The following is a 20,954-nucleotide window of genomic DNA, read 5'->3' as shown; positions in this document are numbered from 1 at the left end:
CAACAAGACAACTGTTGACCTTTAACAATTTATTCATATTTCTGCCTGGGGATAAATTGTGGGTATGTATTTATATACACACACAGGTACACACTTATAATCCACGTACCATTTAACCAAATTACACAAAAGATATTCCCCAAGGGAAATAAGATAAAAACACAACATTTATTGTTTGCAAATGTGGCCACAGAAACCTCAAGCATGCACATCATGCAGCCTTAACTCTTGTGCCCTGAGGGATTCTACTAAGTACTGCTTCGTAATTTATAGGTATAGAAGTGGAGGGGAGATCTCATGTTTGACATTTGGTAATGCTATATCTGAACCTAAACTCAAGTAAAGAAAGGGAATGTCCTTGTTCAAAGGAAGGCTATTATGTTTTCCTTGATTTAGATCCCAGGGCCAAGTTTAATAAACAGTGCAAGTACCCTACTACTATTCTGCTCAGGTACTTCCAACATGCAGTACTTGAGCAGAGATTACTGAATAGAGACTCAGCCAATTCAACCTCATCTGTACACTTTGATGAATAGATAAAATGCCAAAATTGCTAAGTAAGCAGCATTTCAGTTTGAGTTTTCAATAATCACTCAAACCAGACAACTGTTCAGCAAGAGCTGTGTTAAGGTCAGAGCTTACTTTGCATAGATCACAAAACAGTACCGATGAGATAACATCATTTGCTTACAACTAATCCCTAGTGCATTAGAAGGGGAAGTATGTGTGGATAACAGTTTATCACAATACCAGTGACTTTAGGTATAATTAAATCCATGTATTCATTCTTATATCCAAAGCATCTTGCCATTTTTCAGTGAGTTATCACTGAAAGTGATATACAGGGAGGTTGACTGCCTTTAAAGTATATATAACAGTTTCTCCTAGCATATTAACTCATGCCCAGGTTTTATAAGACCCATCCTGTCAGCCACTCCCTTCTCCATACTAAAAGTGAGAGGAACTTCTCTACAAATTCATTTTACCATTAAAATACTTCCAAAAATTTTGGAGATAGGAATTTTTGTCCCTTTTCAGAACAACCTTGACAGAGAAATCAGGGAATCATGTAAATAACTATTTTGGAACAACTGAATAATTGATGAATTTTGAAAAGTGAAAGGTTTGAAATTAAGGTTTACCCAAGAGCAACTCTTTCATTTCTAGCAGAATTCCCTGTTACGTATTTTGTCCTTTCCACCATGAATACAATTGGGATCAGTTCTTATTTCTTCTGTATTTACTATGTTCCCTTACTTTACTGCACCATTTTATTATCTTCAGCTTTGAACACCGTATATGTAGTTGCTATTAAAGCTGATATATACACTGCCTACTTTTCTTTACTTCTGCTGGTGTTCACCTTTTTGTGCATTATGAATGTGCCCATTATTTAGTTTAATAGTACAGTACATCCTAACTGGGATCCACTGCTAGCTTCCTGTTGGACTTGCAAGGCCCATAGCCCTCAGAACCTGGAGTGCCTTTCTACCATCAGAGTATTTGCATATAAACTCTAAGTAGAATATAAAACAGAATTACATTGGTTTCTATCCATTTTCTGCCCTTTACTTAGCTCAAGCCTTTCTATTTCCATAAATGCCTGTACCTGCACAGTCATTTTAAATCACCTCCCTTTGCTAAGTTTGTAATTTTCTTCTCTTTATTCCACTTTTACCACTATGTCCAGATTATCAGATTTCATATTTAATTTAGATTTATTTAAATTCCTATTAAATGTCAATTACTTTAATTTTAGCAATAAGGCTAACTCTTGTTTAGTTTGAGTTTGGTTTTTTTGTAGATAAATACCTTACAAAACCTTCTTGCTAGTGTTGAAAAAAATCTAACAAAAGTATCTAACTATCTGACAGATTAGAAACTAGAACACTAGTTCTAGAAATTAGAATTAGAAATTAGAATACTAACATCTTTCTTCAGTATAAGTCTTGACAATGGTTTAAATAATTTGCACACATTTTGATGACATCTTGGACTTGAAGTATTTTATGCCACCTCTCTTTGGACTCCAGCTTTCATAATGCTGCAGGCAGACAGCTATAACACTGACATCAGGGTCTATGCATCCCAGAGATAGCTTGCACCTTCTTCTGCAGATCAATAGACAGCTATTAAATGCATGTGACTTGTGAATCTAAGATACACCACTGCATGTCTTAAACCACTTCCTTCCATTCAACTCATGCTATAGCCTCAAATCCACCATGCTTCCTTTCATTTTTATCACCAGAGAAAGACATACGCAAAACAAGTTCCCAGTGTTTCACTGTGCTATAGGACAACAAAATCAGTGCAAATAAAGACTGACAGGAAGGAAAATAATTTAAAATTACACAGAAAGATAAAATATTGATCACTTTTCTTATTCTTTCTCACCAAGAAAACTTGGAGATATAAATAACAAGGAGCAGTCAAACTTATAGACAGATACGTAATGTAGAGTTGTACAGAAATACAGCAGAGATGTACAGAAACCAGCAGATGGATACTAACTTGTTTAGAGTCAAGCAATGGCCATGGTAGCCCAAGGAGAGGGATGGCAGGGGCCCTGAGATTAACGGCAGTGTGCAACAGCTCCTTCAGACTGCAGAATAAAGGCCTGGAAAATGTTACACAACATATAACAAAGTCAGCTTGTCAGATGACACAACTTATTTTATAGAGGGAACTTGCTTACTAGTTAAAAATTAGCAGGAATATCAAGCTGAAAAGAGTAGTAAAGGCGGCATGTAATGCTGAGTATCTCTGTGCTTGCAATCCATTTAGAGTAACTTCCCCTGACTTTCAACAGTGCCACAATACAGCTTTAAATGACTCCAAGTTTGATAAAAGTTAAAGTCAGTCTCTTTGGTATGTGGCACTTAATCCAGGGAGACGACTCGCCAGTGCAGTCAGCTTTTACCACATGAAGAAAAGAATACTTGGTATAACCAAAAGCAGGATATATTACAAGAGCGACGATTCTCACAAATATTTCTGTTTCTGAAAATATTGATAAAAATTTTCTTTTCAGTCTGAGAGATTCCAGACTTTCTCTTTAGGCATTTACATTTTCAGTAGAGAAATCATCAAGGTTAATAAATATTTACTTTTCAGGTTATAAATTTATTTAGGATAGCTACAGGTCACAGAGGAGCTATTTACAGGCCTAAGGGAAAAATTTTTGCATTTGCTCTTGGTGGTGAGTTTGGGTTTTCATTTTGCTTTCCTCTGGGTTCTTTGCACAGGCATCCTTAATATTGCCTTCTCCTGATTTACATAAATGTTATCTTAAATGTAGGTGGTTTGTATAGGATTGCGTTATGGTTTTATTCTTTTATTTTGGTTACAATAAATAAAATAATGCAATCACCTTGAAAAATAAGAATAAAGAGGAATGTAAAAGTATATGCAGAGAAACAAGAGGCAGTGATGGTTAATTAAGAAGAGGGAAAAGGATGGAGTAATAGTGAAAGAAGATTAAGTCGCAATCTGCTTGTGGTAACTACTATAAAACCTTGTAAACATGTACGTGCTGAAACACTACTAAAACGAGAGGCTACTTTATTAGTCCTTAAATGAGGAGGAGATACCTTTTTGAAATTTGAAAAAAAAAAAAAAAAAAAAAAAGTAAAAATTACAAGCTTCCTCCTGAAACTTCAAAATAGTTCCCAGAAACAAGGCCCAGCCTGGGGAGTGCCGATGGAGGGGGAGGATTGCAGTGCCCTCCCGTGGCGGCAAGCGCCCGCTCTCCGCAGGCTTGCGGCCAGGGACGAGGCTTCTTCCTATGCTTCTCAAAACCCTTCCTCTTTACACCTCCCGTGCAATAGCAGACTAACCCTCCAAAAACCATCTGTGCTCTTCTAAACGCGCACTTTGGACAGAGTTGCTAATTGTGAATAACTAATTAATATAATCAATTAATACTTTATGTAAAAATAGATTTAAATAACTAATTAATAATTTCCGGGTTTTATTCCCTCCGGGATCAGGTCAGTGCACCTGATAGATTCTCATACAAAAGCTGGTGCTGTTCTGAGCAACAGAAACCACAGCCACAGCTTCAGTCAGCATGACGGTGCTGGCTGTGCAGACAGGACACAGAACAAGGAGTACAAGAGCACGCCGCTGGAGTGTCCAGAGAAATGGTTACATAAAGCTTCAATATGGAGGATACAGCACACACACACAAATGTCCCTTTGTGCAGACCAAGCACACCAAGCAAAGGCCTGGAATCATACAGGAAACATAGAAAAGGCTTTTGGTTAATCTGTGTCAGGAAATAGTGTGCTAATTTCATTTGGGTAATTCAAGCCTTCAGAGATGTAGGGAGGAATATCAAACATTTAATCCCAAAACCATATATTCCAGTAAGTAGTTCTTTTCTATGTGAAATTTTGCTTGCCTACTAAATCCTTTAATTCCCCATGGATATATTCTATATTCTTCTTTTTGTGTGTTTTAGTCTTTCACAATATCTCAGCCTTGGCCTTATTGGTCACCATAACTGGTCTACTCTGGCCTCCGATCGGGAGGCCTGGAGACACGCCATCTATAACGCAGCTGTCTCCTTCGAGAACGCACGCAGGATCACTCTCGAGGAAAAAAGGCAACGCAGAAAGAACCGTGCCTTGCAGAATACACCATCTAAGGAGTCTCTCTGCTGTGCCTTTTGCAATCGGATATGTCTGTCACATATTGGCCTCATAAGCCACCAGCGTGCCTGTAACAAATGTGGATAGTCCCTTCCCAAATCTTCGTTCGCGAAGCCTAGCCATGAGTCTTTCACACATACACAATAACCACGTGCTTTTTTTATCTTAGCACAGCTGAGGCAAACATCACCATATACTTCTGGCTTACCAAGTAAGAAGGTACATAGAGTCAATTAAACCTAAATCCTGTGATGGTCCTAAGTGCCAAAGACTATTTGCAGCATTTTAGCAAAATTATTTATACTCATTTTCTACTCAACACTTTTTCAGAAAAGCAAAAAGAAAAGTTCCTAATATTTTACTTGGAAACACCTGCACTTAGACATTTAAACATGGCAAAAGTGCATGTGTGTGAAAAATTCTCCGTTTCTCCCTCAAAAACAATTAGCAATGTCTTTTTCCACAATTATCCCAGACTAAATACAACTGAATTAAAGCAAGACATTCCCCTTCTCAACTGGAAGACAAGCCCATAGCTTTCAGAGCTGTTAGATAAGTAATCAGAAGTCAAAGAAACATATTAAGCTCCTTTAACATTGAATAACAGTAACTCAGGTTTATATTCTCAGTTATGGGAACTGAAGTTTTAGGATATCATAATTACAAGTGTGAAGACTGGTACAGCTTATTAACTGTACTTATTAACAGAATTAAGTTTCTTGTATAATCACAATTTTTATTTTTTTTAATCTCCATTATGAGGTGCTGTGCTCAGAGACCTTTCCTATACTTATATTTACACCCTTACAATTTGGCAAGATCTCTATAAAGCTATTGGTGTTGATCCTTTAGTGATATACAAAGTACACACACAAACTAAACACTGTCATATTCTTTAGACATGGGTGAAAACAAAAGTATAAGTGTCAAGCTAGATTATTTTGACCTAAACAGTTTTCCTTCCCCACCAAGGAAGTTTGCTGGCCTATGGTTCCATCCTGATCCTACAAGAATACCAAGATATCTCTAAAAAAGCCACATCTTTTACATTTTCAAAAACAAAAGTATTCAACTCTTATACAGTAAGTAGAAATAATTTTGCCAAATGTGAGCCAGGTAAAAGCTGGCCTTCAAGCTTAAACTGTCTGAGCTCCCTCTGTAGTCAGCAAACAGCAGTAGCCAATTATAACATGAGTTGACTGAATGATCTTCCGGAATACTTAAGTAGGAAGCCTAGATTCTTAGTGGCCTGGATGCATAACTTCTGGATAAATATTAATGTAAGCAACTACATACGTATTATAGAAATTTGCGCAGCTTGTGTATTCTCTTTTCTTTGTTTTTCATCTTCTGCTCCCTTTCCCTGTCTCTTACTCACCCTATCTTTAATTTCCTCAGCTATTTTTGTTTCACTTCTGTCATGGTTTGAGATTCCCAAAATCCAATTCCCTAGTCCAAGCCCCCTCCCACATCTCAACCTAGTGTAAGATGTGTTTTCCAGACAATCACACAAGACTCAGAATGGGGGAAAGGGAATATATTACAATGACTGTACAAATAAATACTACAATACATTATATACAATATTAATTATCTCTACCATGACATAAGTATTTACAATGGATCAAATCTCTTCTCCCCTCCAAATAAAAGTCCAGAAGGGAAGAAGAGATTCTTTTAGGATTTATTTGCCTTCATCCACATGGCAGGAGCAGGTCTTTTTCATACTACATTTGCTCCGTTTTCACCTGGTACTTTCTAGTACAATTAGATAGATGGACATTGAATGGGCTCTCAACCCATCAACCCCCACTGCTACATCTGTGTAGAACTTGAGGGAGAAATGGGAGCAAACAAAAAATGTAACTTCTGCATCATGTGGTAACAGGCCGCAGCATATAAAAAAGGTGCAAGTATGCATGGCAATTCCAAATGGCTCCATGTGGCCATTGTTTGGTTGTGGGGCTTTCTACTTTGGCCCTAGTGCTGGACCCATGCTGGTCAGAATCACTGGCTGCTGCTACTACCACACCTCTCTGGTTTCACAAGGAAATCACAGCTTTCTCAACCCACACGCCCTTCCCAGCAATGGAAAACTTTCACCACCAGCAATGCATGCTGCAAATAGATACCACAAACATTCAGAGATATCCAGATCAGTAACAGTGGTAACAATCAGAAGGCTAAGGACCTTCAGAGAGGCCTTTCCTAATGAAAGGTGTGGGGTTCATGTTCTGGCTCTGGCACCCCAAGCAGAGATGTGCTGCTCCAGGAAGGAGTCAGGATTTCCTGCCCTTGTCCTCTAGATAGTTTTGACAGAGGCTAAAAAAAAGAATTCTCATCTCCTTGAAAATTATTTTTGCACCTTTATAAACACCCATCCGTTCAGATGGTTACAAAACTAGGAGAATATATGCAATATGCACTGAGGAAGAAAAATCCAGAGGGGAAAAGCCAGAGCACTTCTTTGCTAACACCGATTATTCAGCTCCCAATGACAGTTTCAAGAACATACAATAAATACAGTAAACATAAGACAAAAGATTTTGTCTTCAGTGTGCCTGAAAGCAAGACCTTATGTTGCCTTTTGCAATTTTTGCAATTGACAGCACGATACAACCCCAAAAACCTGAACTCTTCTCTTGGTTAGCACTGCAGCTAAACCCAGTTAGCCTCATGTTTTTTGCACAGAATGAAAAAAAGTCCCTTTGAACTTACTTCTGGGTGCACTCCAACCATTATGTTTGCAACTTGTGATTTCTGCTATGTCCTGAGAGCTGTATGTATCAGAAACTGTAATCATCAACTCTTTCCTCCTCTTGCACATTAATCTGATATCTCAGATGTCATCCATGTGGCTTTGAAGAAGCCTCTCTCTATAGCAAAGTTTCTGGTTTTCCCACACTCTACATGGTATTCAACTGTGAGAACTAGGTTCACACGTATTCCACAGCTCACGATGTTGTGTCCCAGTTACACATTTTCATGTGTAATTTAAAAGAAAAACAAAACAGGTTATAATCCCATACATAGTTCTGTACATTTTCCTAATGTCATTTGCTTCACTAGTGTAGGTTTTTGCAGGATATCAGTCAATGAAAGTCAGAATAAGTGTGCCTCAAAATAAAGTCCAGCAGCCCATGAGATGATATTATAATCAATCCACAGCTAAATGTCCAGCTTGCAAGTTGTTGTGGTTTTTTTAAATCGGCAAGTACTTTCAGAAGAATGCCTTCAACGTATTCTGATTTTCACAGCATTTAAAGCCATAACGATGAAAGTAATTAGAAGTGCAGGTCTTCCAAGTGACACTAGTAATATTTTTCAGCTTTCTATTTTCAGGATTTCTTGGCAAGGTTTCCCCTCTAGTCCTGTCTCCCAGTTTCTGTATAATGGCCAAACTTCCAACAACATTTGAGAGGAGGAATGCATTGTAGCAAGTTTTTTCTGACTCATTACAAGAAGAGCAAAACGTGATTCTCCACCCACCAATAGCTAAAACCAGATCTTCAAAGAATTCTCAAGAATCCAGAAGCCAGCAGTCTATTTATCTGTGCCAAATCCCTGTGAATTGATGCTTGGATCTGAGCTTCATACTGCAAACCCCAACTCAAATCCTTCTTCTCAGTAAACATCGACTGAAAATGCATTTTTCATATTTGCCCTGTCAGTGTTTGACAGGTATAAGCCAGATTTTAGTTTGCAGTCACATTTGAGATACAGAAGTGTTGAAGACAATAATTCAATTAATTATATCTTTAGCTTTAAAAGGTACAGTGATAATTGATCAAAACACTGAAGATAGCACTGAAATGCAACTGCAGTATTAACAAGTATTCTTGTTATTTATTTATTTATTTATTCATTCATTGTTTTTAATTTTTGTGACAAAGCATAATACATAAAATTCTAAATGGAAATTTCTACAGTATGGGGAAGCAACAGAGAGAATATGAATATTTATAAGAAAATCATTAAATCCACAGTATGGATAACAGCTACTTCTTTGAAGTGCACAAAGCTGTAGCAATGTTCACCATTCTCAGCATGTTTCAGCAAAAAGTTAATATTATATTTTTAAACCTTGTGAGCCAGGCCTTTGCAGCTAACTGTCAGACTTCGAATTAAAAGAGTTTAAAACAAACTGAAAATACTGGGTTTTGATAGGTTCCACATAATTAATTTTTCCATTGAATGTCCTCCAACATTGCTGAAAGCCATTCACATTTCCTGAGTTTTCCAATGATATTCCAATACTGTTACACTGACAACTTCAATAGAGCTGCAAAACCCAAGAAGCAAACATTGCTGGAATGCCAGCCAGAGCTGCCTACAGTTCAGCTTCCACACTTCTAGAAAAGTCTGTGCCTCTGAAGATGGGGGTTACGCACAATGAAACCAAGCACTTGGTTCTGGTCAATTAGTTCTACATTTCAATGAACATTCAGCAACAATGTCCTTTCAAGATGGATTGCAAGGGAGAAGTAAAATGAATAAGGAAAACATCTTTTTGCTTTCGGTATTCTTCCATTTCGCATTTTATGGACATTCAGTGATCCCAGCCTAAAATCATGCTTCTTTATCTGTGTGATACATTAAAACCATATTCCTTTTTCTGTGGGGAAAACAGCACAGTGTCATGGTTTGGTGACACAGAGGCTACTCCATCACTCTTTTGGATGGTTCTGTCAGTGTTCCTTTTCTCTAGGCTCCCACATCTTAAGAATCTTCTTGCTACATGCATAAATGCATTCATAAATAGGAATTCTTTACAAATGAGGGCTAAGGAAACAAAAGCCATCCCTATACTGGTCTGACATGGTTCCACAATGAAGAACACTACAGCTTTTGCCTTCAGATCACTGATTTTAAAATATCACAACCTGGAAACCCTAAAATCCTGCAAGGTTTGTTCAGTTTGAACCAACAGATTCTCTTCTTTTTCCAGGTGGGGACACTCTTCATGCAACTAAAGCTACCCAGAATTCAACAGGAAATAAGTTAGGATTGACTCAGGCAAAAGTTACAGGTCAGATGTCTCATAAGCAGGTAACAGAAAAAACTCTTTTGTGTCAAAGTAACTGCAAACCTCAGCTTTCTCCTACTTTTATAAGTTACAACTATCAGACCTTAGGGCAGTAGATCAGCCACCAGACTGACTGCATGACTTCAACCCTTCTCAAGTAAGTACTGCCATTGGTGTCATGGCACTGGAAGTGCTGAGCGAAGTGACTATACTTAAAATCATTTTCACATGAACATAGTTCTTCTTACAGTGCCCATCAAAATCATTCATGCACAAAGTAGCACTTTCCCCTGCTCAAGCACAAAAAACTGCTCCAAATACCTTAAAGACAGGCTAAAAATACAACCCTGTGTTTAAGTGCCTACCAAAATTACAGCCATACAAAATCCAGATCAAAATCCCCAGGCTGAACAAACTCAACTTCTGTACGATCTTTTTTTTCTCTCTCACACACGCACCACCCATGTCTAGGTCCTGGTGCCACTATGCATATGCTTAAATGGCCACTGCATTCAAGACCACAACATGTCTGTTGTTGAAAACCCGTAATAAATAGACGCATGCACTGGAAACCCGTGAACTGATATGGTAATAAATCTACAGAGAGCCTTCTTTTGTATGGGGAGACTTCAAGGAAAAAGACACATATGGTTTTAATTTTCCTCTAAATGATAGCCATAATAAATACCTGATTTGGCAGGAAGCAGGCATTACATGCCCGTTGGGCTTACATGGACATGAAAAAGAGTTTATATTTGACATTTGCTTTAAAAACATAATGAAAAGCTTTTGCTCTTTCAAGGCCAAAACTTGCCTTAGTTTTTGAGAGTCTGGCTCTGATTGCTTGGATAACTGACAAAAAAAGCATTAGGAGTAGGCTCTTCATTAGTGTTTGTAGCTGGATGACAGAGAACTGAGAGCAACAGAAACAAGATGCTGAACAGCACATTCGCTCTTTGTCTCCTTTACAACCGCTTTTTATAAATAAGTGGCTTATGACATCAAGCTCTGATTCATCACTGGCAGCTTTAAATTAACAGAAAGGAAAGAATATGTAATGTTTCCACATATTGCCATAATTCACTCCATGTGTTTGTCCCTGAATGTCACATACAACTGTCTGCCTGGTGTCCTGGTGGAACAGCCAAACTGTATGACAAGTATTCATAACAGTGAAGATCCATAAGCAACAGTCCATTTTCCATCAGTTGTGTTCCACATTCCTGCCAGACATGGAATGGAGGGCTAATGCCTCCACAGTATTAGATGCATTTGGGGTAGGTCAGAGTTGGAAGGTCTTCTCAGGGCAAAAGGTACCAAAGAGCCAAGGCCAGCTAGCTGTGAAACTGGAAGTAACAGCTTAGTACAGCTCTATTACCTGTCCCACAGTAAAACACCATCAACCTGGTCCCTCCATCCTGAAATCCATACGGGAACAAAAAACATACATCTTGCTCCATATGTGACAGCTCCTGAAAAATGGCTGTCTTCAGACAACGTGTAAGGATGCATATATAATGGCATAATTGAACTCTTAAAAACCATGATGTAGGGAAAGAAACAGCTCTGGGGTGTGCCCTAGATCCATCACCACCATGATTTATTGCTTAATGTTGCATTATTTGAAATTAATACACCACCAAGTTTAGCCAAGTGGTCAAATACATTCTGGGACTCACAAGTAACTTGAGATATGAATAACAACCAGTGTAGACAAATGAATACATTCATACTTGTACATGCAGGTTATGTGCTCCGTTTTGTAAAAATATATGTATTAATTTTTTTCAAAACATACTCTTGCTACAGAAACTGCTTATATTCATACCCAGGGAGTAAAGATGCAATTAAGATTATCATTATAACTTAAGTGTCCAAGAAGTGATAGAGAAGTCCTGGCTTTGGCAACTTTGAAAGCGATCTAAGACATAAGTAACTTTTCTTGAAGTCCACAGGGTCCAAAAGAGGTTTAGAAAACAGCAAGTCATCTCAAGTTGACTCATATAATCAGCTCTCCTTATATTACCAGTTGGTTGAAATTGGAAGCCAGAAAAGAGTGGGGTGAAATAAGTGTTGACCTGTTCCCAGAGAGGGAATCCATGACCAGCTGAATGAGGGCCAGTGGGAAGACCTACAAATCAAGTACAGCAGCATGACAAATCTGTGGATTAGCAGCAGCACTGTCAGGGAGCAAGTCATGCTCACAGCTAGTCATCACACAGGATTTGGGAATGAACTCTGCTTTCAAAAGCCAATCAGACATACCAGACAACCACCTCCTGACCATCATGATCCAAACTGGTCATCCTTGTCCATAGCAAACTCTTTAGGTTTGATAAGAGTCTTTACAAGAAAATACACTGGTTGGCTAATAAAAAGTAGGAATCTCAAAGACTTTGAGAGAAACTTCACTTTACCCTATCACCCTAAAGACTTCTTTGTTTAGTTTTATGTATGTGCTAGTAAACGAAACAGGCCAGGAATGAATGAAAATGCCTGTTCACTTCAGTTAGCTAATTTCAGTTAGCTCTACCTTAACTCAACTTTTTTTTAATCCAGATTTGAAATATCTCTGAAAGCCATAGTGGCAGCTGACTCTCTAAAACATTTCACATCTGTGTTATTTGGGATAGCTGAAGAAGGAAAGACCTACGAAGAACTGGTATTTCACTTTAATTGCAAAGAACTTTTAAGAATAAAACATTAGTGCAGAAAGCAGTATTGACTGATAGATGAAGTGAATTAAAAAGGCCTGTTACAGGCTGCGCTACCAACATTTTTCCGTTGAGTGTCTTTTTACCATTCCATTTATTTCATTACAGTCAAGATTAAAAAATGCTGTATTTTGATAAGACAATGGAAAATCTGCGAAGTTGGAATCAAAATGATGATTCAAAAATTCCTACGCTCCTTACAAGTGACATCTGAGGTTGTAATTTGTTGCATTTGAAAAAGAACCTCTAAGACTTTACATACAAGTTTTATTTTGGATACGCTACTAGCTTTTAAGGTAGAGGTATTCTCAAACATCATCTGATTTCAAACAGAACTTTTAACAAAAGTAATTGTTCCAGACTAAAGCATTAAGGTGTAAATAGACATTTCAGGTGAATCTCCTACTTTTTCTTGCTGTTCTTCCATGGTGATAAAATTTGCACTGTGCCTCTAGGTCAAACTCCCTTTCCCATTGAGCAAAAAAACCCCAGCATTTCATAAACACATCCTAGAGTAATTCTCCAAGAAAAATAAGTTACCAGTTAGGCAGAATAATAATTTCCAACTCAAAAATCGGTGAGATAGTAAGGCAGAGACTGCACAGAGTGCTAGACAACAAATGCAAGAAATTGTGGACTATATTAACGCTTTTTTTCTAAGGATAAAAAGATTACTCAAACCCTAAACAGGTGAGCTGACAAACAGCCTCCAGTTGTCATGAAGAAGAGTCAAACTCCTCACCATCTTACAAGGAACTACAGAGGGCACAAACTAAGACAAAAATAATCTCAACCCCTCACACACAGAGAAACAGCATACACTGAGCACTGGGCACATGCTTATTTTTTACATTCCCACTTTGTTTGCATGAGTTGGCATGGCAAAAACACATCTAGCTGGAAAATCTAATCCCGCTTATTTTGGCTCTTTATGTATTAAAAACAGAGTAGGCTCGAAGGAGAAAAGAAAGTAAAGAAGGGAAGACTTGCTGTCTTCCCTTCATCTGTTTTTAAGAGAAAGCCACTTCACATTTTGGGTGTCTTTTTGCAAAATGGAAGGGAATGTTTTTTCCCATAAGTGATCAATTACAAAAAGTGGCAGGTCACATAAAATGAAATCACAACATGAAGACATCTGCAACATCCAGCCACTGGATTCAAGTCTTATCATGTACTTACGTACCATAGCCTCTTTTCTAATGGTCAAACCTAGATAGTGGGAATTCACAGAAATAAAGCAGGAATACTGCCTATAAGTTTATGGCGTTTCTTGCAAGCTGTTAAGTGGCTTCTAACTTACTCCCTTGGTATCTCCCATGTATGCCTCCCCAACCTCCCCATACATAAGAAGCTTAACATGAGGAATGTTGTTAACTATCACCCATGCTAAAGACGAAAAAGTCCTCATAAATCTAACTTTCATTTTCTGCACAGTATTTGTATTTTAACTGCCAGGGAGCTATATCCTGTATAAATTATTTCCTGGGGAAAAGTATCTTCGCATGCCTGGAATATTTAAGCAGTCATTATCAGCTGTGTATGCGACTTTGTATGAGATTCTTAAACTTTACTTATGAGTTTTATGTTGCCCCAGAAGTCTCTTACAATACTTAAGAGAGCCACAAAGAGCTGGGTTCAGAACTGAAAGTTTTGTTGCTTTAATAGCCATACACCCAGACCCCATTTCAGCCCCCAAAAAGGGCCTATTTATAGATAAACTAAGCATGGTAAAGTAAGAAATATCAGGGTTAAACAAGTGAAAAATCTATACCAGGATACATCACAGATACAATGTCACATCCAAACATCCTGTGATTGATCTGTGTAGCCACATTACAGAAAAAAGGAGGGCAGTGGAAGAGAAAGCTGGTTATGTGAGCCTATCTGAGAGGGCACAACAAAGCAAAGGAAATATCAAGTAGGTATCTCTTTGGAGGAAGAGAGAGTATAATGAGAAGTGTTGTTATGTTTGGGGAGGAGGGAGAAATTTATCATGACCAGCACCATACATGGGTCACACGGGGATTAATCACTCCTAAACTTTAATTCAGTAAAACATTTTAAGTCATCTTTAAAATTCAGCTTCTAGAAACATCAAGATCATATAAGCCTGTAAGTATTTTACTGTACAGGAACAGGCTTAAGTAATTGCTTAATGTTCAAGCGCTTTGTTGAATGAATAACCCCACTGCTGGACCTAAGTACACATTCGACCATGGCAGACTCATGCTCTGCCTCTTACATAAGTAGAACAGAGTAATGCTGTTAACATTTTACTTTTTAATGAAAGAAGACAGGACTGCTTAGGCACCAGTGCTACTCAAACACCAGGAACTCCCTCTGCTTTTGGAGGGTCAAGGGATCTGCATCAACCTCAAGGTCAGAAAGAAGGACCGGCTAGAATGAAGGAGAAATAGGAAAAGGACTCTCATAAAAACTTATCGTAAAAAACTCACACATTTTGAATAACAATTATGATAATTTATTCATTGGTTTGGATGATAAAACGGTGTGTATCAGTGATCTGTCTGTGTTCTGAGCCATCTGTGCAAAGAAACAGCATTATAAAATGGTGGGGGGCCCAAAACTAACCTCCTTGCTTTTAAGTAGCTAGATTTGAAGCATATTGTATCACTTATTCTTCTGTTCAACACATTAATTTCTTCCTCACTGTTCTCTGAGACTTTTATTCTACCAGTTTTCTAGATAGCCAAAGACTGTCCAAGATTCAGGAAACTTCCCTATTTAGATTAAAAAAAAAAGAGAGAGAGAATGAACAATGAATTTTATTTTAGAATAATACAATTTATGGTAAATAATTAAATACTGTGGGAAGAAACAATTCTGAAATTATAAAGCAGCAGCAATGCTCAAAGTAAGCCACAAACTCTAAAATAAAAAAGAATTGTTTTCTATTGTAAGTTGCATGGGAAAGTTCTTCATCTTACCAGCTATCACTTGAGAGCAGTAACCCAGCCTTCTCTTTCCTACTAATCACTTTATATTGTTCTGGAAGGAAAGTGTTTTATCCTTCTTCACTTATCAGTTCCTCTAAGAAATTAATTTTATTAAGTTTTAGGGCTGCATTTATTTTCCTAAAATAAAATGTTTATTTCCCTCTTGCTGAAAAACACTATAAAACTGGGTTAAAATGACTGAAAACTAGCCAGCGAATTTTCCACAGGACACATTGCAGCTGTCAGACAGAAGGCAGGATACTGAAGTTCAGATGTATGTAATTCTTTTGAGTAACAGCCAGTATGTTTTAGTGTAGTTCATCTGTCTGAGACCACTTGGAAACTTAACTAATAAAGCAGCTAAAATTGCCTGAGGTTTTTTAAAAGCTTTTTCCTCTCCTTAGTCATTAAAAATATGATAGACAACTTGCATTTAAGGAATCAGACATTGAGCTGAAGACCTTGAAAAGAACTCCAGTTACATACTGCTCTGTCGTCTGTATTAGGCTGTGTCCTAGTTAGGACAGCTGGGACCAGTTCATCACTGTATGGGTGTAACTCAAAACTGTGTATTCTACAGCCTTCCATGCCATTTCCAAAAACTGTTATCAATGAACCATTTACACCCTCTGCCCATAGCAGCCTGACTCCTCAGGCTATAAACCAGGTGTTAAGAGGCCTGTGAGATAAGAGGGTGTTTTTGTCCTCACGAGGAACCCCCTACCCTGAGGGAGGTACTGGGCATTCCTGTCTGAACTGGAGTCTTGGGACTTTTTTAACCACTCGTGGGATCCAGAGGAAGACTGCAGACCACCACTCTCAACCAGACTGCAACCACCACTCTCGACCAGACTGCACCAGCACTCTCACCAACAGGTTTTCCCCCTCTCCCTTTACTTTGGACTCAGGGGGCCCAACGAACACCACTCTCTTCATGCCCCAGGGTGCTGGGTTATATATTTGGGGTTTGTGGGTTAAAACCAATTGTTTGTCTGTATAATCGTACTTACTGTATTATTTTATTAAATTGTTATTCTGACTTATAATCTCTCTTTTGGGTTGAGTTCATTTCCCTGCTGGTTTACCTTTAAACCAGCACAGGCTGACTTCCATTTTCCCAAAGATTCTCATGTAATAAATAATGTTAGTAACAGGGACACCATTACATGTATTATCCTGACTGGTTAAATAATAATAATGGAGAGGGAACAAGACACACAGTCTAAAGGATTTCCTGTCTATATAAAGTAATAAAACTTATGCCACTTTCCTCCAGGATGTATTCATTAGATGAAAGGACATATTTAATAACAAAAGGGTTATTGGCCCACAAGATTCATATGCATCTTGAATAGAATTTGACTAATAATGCCCCCACTGGCTGGGTCTTCCACAGTTGCCATCCTTTTGGCCCACAATCTGCAAAGAGGAGTTAGCACTGGCAAAAAAAAAAAATTATTTTTAAAGATTCTTGTTTTATTCTGACTTTTCTGTTGCTAAACACAATACAATGAAATTATGCTAAAGACTTCTGAGCCTGTGGGCATTTTGAACCAAAGCTGCTATTCGTTTATTATTCAAGCCATAAACCCTTTCAAATCTTTCTTCCTGGAAGAACTACTTTTCTTCCAATTCTTTCCATCTGTTCAAATAAGTTAGCAATAGCAGAAGTCAGAATATTCCTACAGGGAGATTATGAACTATGTGATAGTGGTGACTATACTCTGATATGCAGTAGCATCCTCACATTTGCACATTTTCACACAGAGTCAGAGATACCTAGATATAATATGGAAGCCTACTGTACAGAGATACACTTGGACTCTCCTTTTTCCTTGCTTTGCACAAGTAATAAATCATCACTTAAAAAGTAACTTCAGCAGAAAAGCATTACATTGAGGATTAGGAAACCTGAAGTCTTTTATGTATTGGCTAAGCAACTCCAAAAAAATTACTTTATTTACTTTACTTTGCACTTCAGTTTTCACTCTGCTTTTTTGCTGATGTAGGACAGCAGTACTTATATACCTTTTCCTTCTTTCAAGAGACTATCAGCAATACAAAAAGCAGGTGGTTATTGTCATAAAATGTTATGAGCTGCAAAAACACCAGTCCTTGAACTGAAATTATCAGAAATTATATGCACACAAGTTCCTGTCTCCCACACTCGATTTCCAAGGGGGAAAAGGAAAAAAAAAAAAAAAGAAAAGAAAAAAACACCAAAAACACTTGCAAGAATTGCTCCTTAAAAAAGTCTGACCTCACTAAAGGTTGTTCAGGGAGTTTGACCTCCCTACAATATTATACATGAAGAAATAAGTCTAAAGAGGTAGTTAAAAAGTAAATATTAAAACAATGAGTTTGCAGGTTACATTGGGATCTGCTGAGGAAGAATTGTGTACAGAAACTGAGCCAGGGCTGGTGCTTGCATTCAGTCCTGACTCCAGCCCAGACTAAAGAGGGTTCAATAGTCAGTGTCACAGTAGCCCGTCACAGTAAGCTGTTAAACCACCCAAGGATGAGGCCTAACCAAATATCATAACTGCAAACCTGTGGCATTAGTGGCAATTTTAAATTAATTTAATTCAATTGATTCCAAGAGAAAAATACTTGTCCAGTGTAACCATACTAGAAAAATCTACCATTCCCCTTGAAGACACAAAACAAACAAACCTCCTCAGTCTTTAGAACATTTTCCTAGTGTCAAATTCATACTATTTTCCCTTCAACTTTGTGTTAAGACCTTCTGGCATATTCTGAGGCAGAATGTCTAATATTACAATTATTTCAACCACCCAGAGGTAGAAATTTGCATGGCCTATTGTATAGATATTATGTATCTTGCTGCTGTAGAAGAAAGATCAATAGCAATATAGAAAGCTCATTTTTAAGCTATTGCTTATTGCCTCCTCTTTTATTTTCCAAATTTAAAGAAAGCCACTGCTGTTAATACATCCTGCTCACTCTTTCTATTCCTTAATAGCAGCATAAATTGAAGTCTGTGCCAGTTTTTTAGACTACTCCACTTTTTGAACTCATAACTAATATTTTGAGAATTACTGGCCCTGCTTCCCCTACCATTCATGCTAATTTAAAACTGATGAAATGCAATGGGTTTAAGAAAAGAAACTCTTGATTTATAATAACATATAAGAAGAGAAGAATGCAGACCATCTATTTCACATAACTTTGTATGAGTGTGGTGAAGCTCTGCTTAGCCCCAGCAGCCCCTGCTACATCCCTATAGACTGGTGGTAAGGAAACTACCAGATTTCAGTATCTTCTTGTTTGGTGTTACTTTCCCCCCTCTCCTTTTAAGTGTCACATAAAGAGAATTTGTTCTCATGGACTTGTCATTCAGTTTATTCTCTTGCACCTAGGTTCAATGTTCAGGTTCACTTGACCCTTCAAGATATCTTAACAGGAGAAGATTTGGAAGTAAAAATTTAGCTTAAAAGGAGATACTCCTAAACAATATTAATAACATTAATTACCTGGAAAGCCACTTGAGCAGCAGACTCTCAATCAGCATCCCCAGGCAGCCACAAAGAAAAGCAAGAAGCAAAGTACAGTGAGGTAAAACTGTCATGGTGAACAGGTACCACACAGTGTGACTGGAAGTCATATAGTGTGATACATTTTCTTAATGTGTTTCAAAAAAAATCAGCCCTTTAAACAAGTCACTTGGCTACAAGACCACTGGCTGCCTGACACCTCAGAGGAAAACACATTTAGATATTTCCTTGGCTTCTATATCCTTAGATATTTTTTTTAATAATAAAATGGCTGTTTGAAGCTACTTGGTTGAAGTTTTAGACACAAGAGCGATGGAGATATTTTCACAGATAGAGTGCATATGAGACAATCAAAGGGAGCTTGAAATCAGTAAAGATTATTTAGTGCATATATCCACTGTTTACCACTTGTATGGTATATTATTCATGAATTTCTGGGAAACTAAGCCTAAAAAGTTACAACAGAGATGGGATGTTTTCAGAAACAATTTGAAATGAAAGACGTTGCTTACTTGAGCACACAAGAGGAGAGGAAGACTGCTATAGCTGAACCTGAGTAAGCAAAAGCATTTAAACATATGCTTAAAATTAATTTAAATCCACTGCTGAATCAAGCTTTCAGAGGTAACCCAGAAGGTAGTGCATGAAAACTCAAAGGTCCAGAATTTTGCTTAGCAAACCAGAAATAGAGATGCTTGAATGAGCCTGTGGAATGAGTTGCATGGTGCTGAGACTCTCAGCTAATGCTCTACAGATTTCTGGTGGTTACTATTTGCAGTTGTGTGAGAAGCTGCTATTTTGTCAGTTTCTCTGGTTCTGTCCACATTCATAAAATCACTGAGATCAAATGGGTTTAAAACCAGAATTATTCAAAGTTGATCAAACTTTCATACCCGTGAAAAGTTGGTATATGTACTTTAGGATTGTCAACCCTTCCTCATTTTTGAACAACAGTAAAGAGAAAAGAAAGAAAAACACAAAAAAAAGAGATTGAAGTTTATATTAAAAGGTAACCAGGAACATTTGCAAGAGCAGGCAGCCGAACGCATGCTCTGGCATGTGCCAGCTGCGGCCAGTGTGACGGTAAAGCAGCACGCTTCTGACCCAGCTCCGCACGCAGCGGGAACAGCGAGCTGCCGCGTACGCGCACCGGAGCGGAGCTCTGGGGCTCCGCCGGGCTGAAACCGGGCCCCGGAAGCCCCCGGCAGGGCGTAGGGAGGTGGCCAAGACGCCGGCCCGCAAACCCGCGCTTTGGCTTTCCTCGCCGCCGAGGGGAGAGGCGGGTGCTGCCACGCGCACCCTGCGCCGCCCCGAGCGGAGCAGAGCAGCCGCTGGCGCCTGGCAAGGGGTGACGGCGGCTCCGACAGTGCCAAAACCCGCCCCGCCACCCACTCCTCGCCCGCGCACCTGAATCATTGTCTCGGCCTCTTCTTGCGCCACGCGGCGACGGGGCAAGGGACGCAGCTTCTTCCCGCGGTACGCCAGGCTGGCCCGGCCGCCCATGGGGCGCCCCCGCCCGTTCCCCGCCTCCAGCGCGGTCCCACGGCTCTGCCCTCTCTCCGCTCCTCACCCGTCGCCGGCAGGCATGAGCCCTCCGCTCCTGCGCCGCCGGTGCTGGGCTTCGCCGGCCGCTGTGAGCTCCCCTGGTTGTCACCCGCTCGGCCGCTCTCCGAGCCCTTTCCCTCTCCGCATCGCCTTTTGCTATCAGACTCCCAAGCTGACCACAACGTGCCACCTCCGTGGGGGGCGATGACAAATCAGAAAGCCGCTACTGAAAGCTGTCTCCAGCTGGAGATATTTAGCGTTCCTTACCCCTTGTGGGAGGGCTTTTGGATCACTGAGTGGTATGGATACAATAACGACGAAACTAATAACTTGCAAAACAGTCCGCTTCGGAGTGTGCACTGCTTTGGGGCAAAAGAAAAGCAAACTTTCCAGCAGTCTGTCACTATAGCAAGCTGATAGCACCCAAGTAACTTGAGAGAGTAAAATGGGTAAAGTTGACTTCAAGAATGACTGAACACAGTTTCAGGAGGAGAGAATCTACAGGAATTTCCTGCTTCTTTGTGTAATCTGCCTGCCTGTG

The 20,954-nt window shown here is 39.0% G+C and overlaps 1 protein-coding gene across 4 annotated transcripts in view; it reads right to left on the bottom strand.

Moving 5' to 3' along the window:
- Positions 1-20,386, bottom strand: part of TNS3 (tensin 3) — a 206,917-nt gene extending 186,531 nt beyond the window's left edge. For 3 of the 4 annotated variants that reach the window (XM_027662849.1, XM_027662851.1, XM_027662852.1), the window contains exon 1: positions 20,276-20,386. In XM_027662849.1, the coding sequence (XP_027518650.1) occupies positions 20,276-20,371 (96 nt within the window). In that variant the 5' untranslated portion in view covers positions 20,372-20,386. Of the gene's footprint in view, positions 1-2,514; positions 2,534-20,275 lie in introns of those variants that run through there. The other variant, XM_027662862.1, reaches the window with a different exon arrangement.
- Between the last annotated feature and the right edge of the window lie 568 nt (positions 20,387-20,954).

This window comes from Corapipo altera, unplaced genomic scaffold (assembly GCF_003945725.1).
Source record: "Corapipo altera isolate COAL_440 unplaced genomic scaffold, ASM394572v1 359, whole genome shotgun sequence".
NCBI lineage: Eukaryota > Metazoa > Chordata > Aves > Passeriformes > Pipridae > Corapipo > Corapipo altera.
This window is presented reverse-complemented; position numbering and strand designations above follow the sequence as displayed.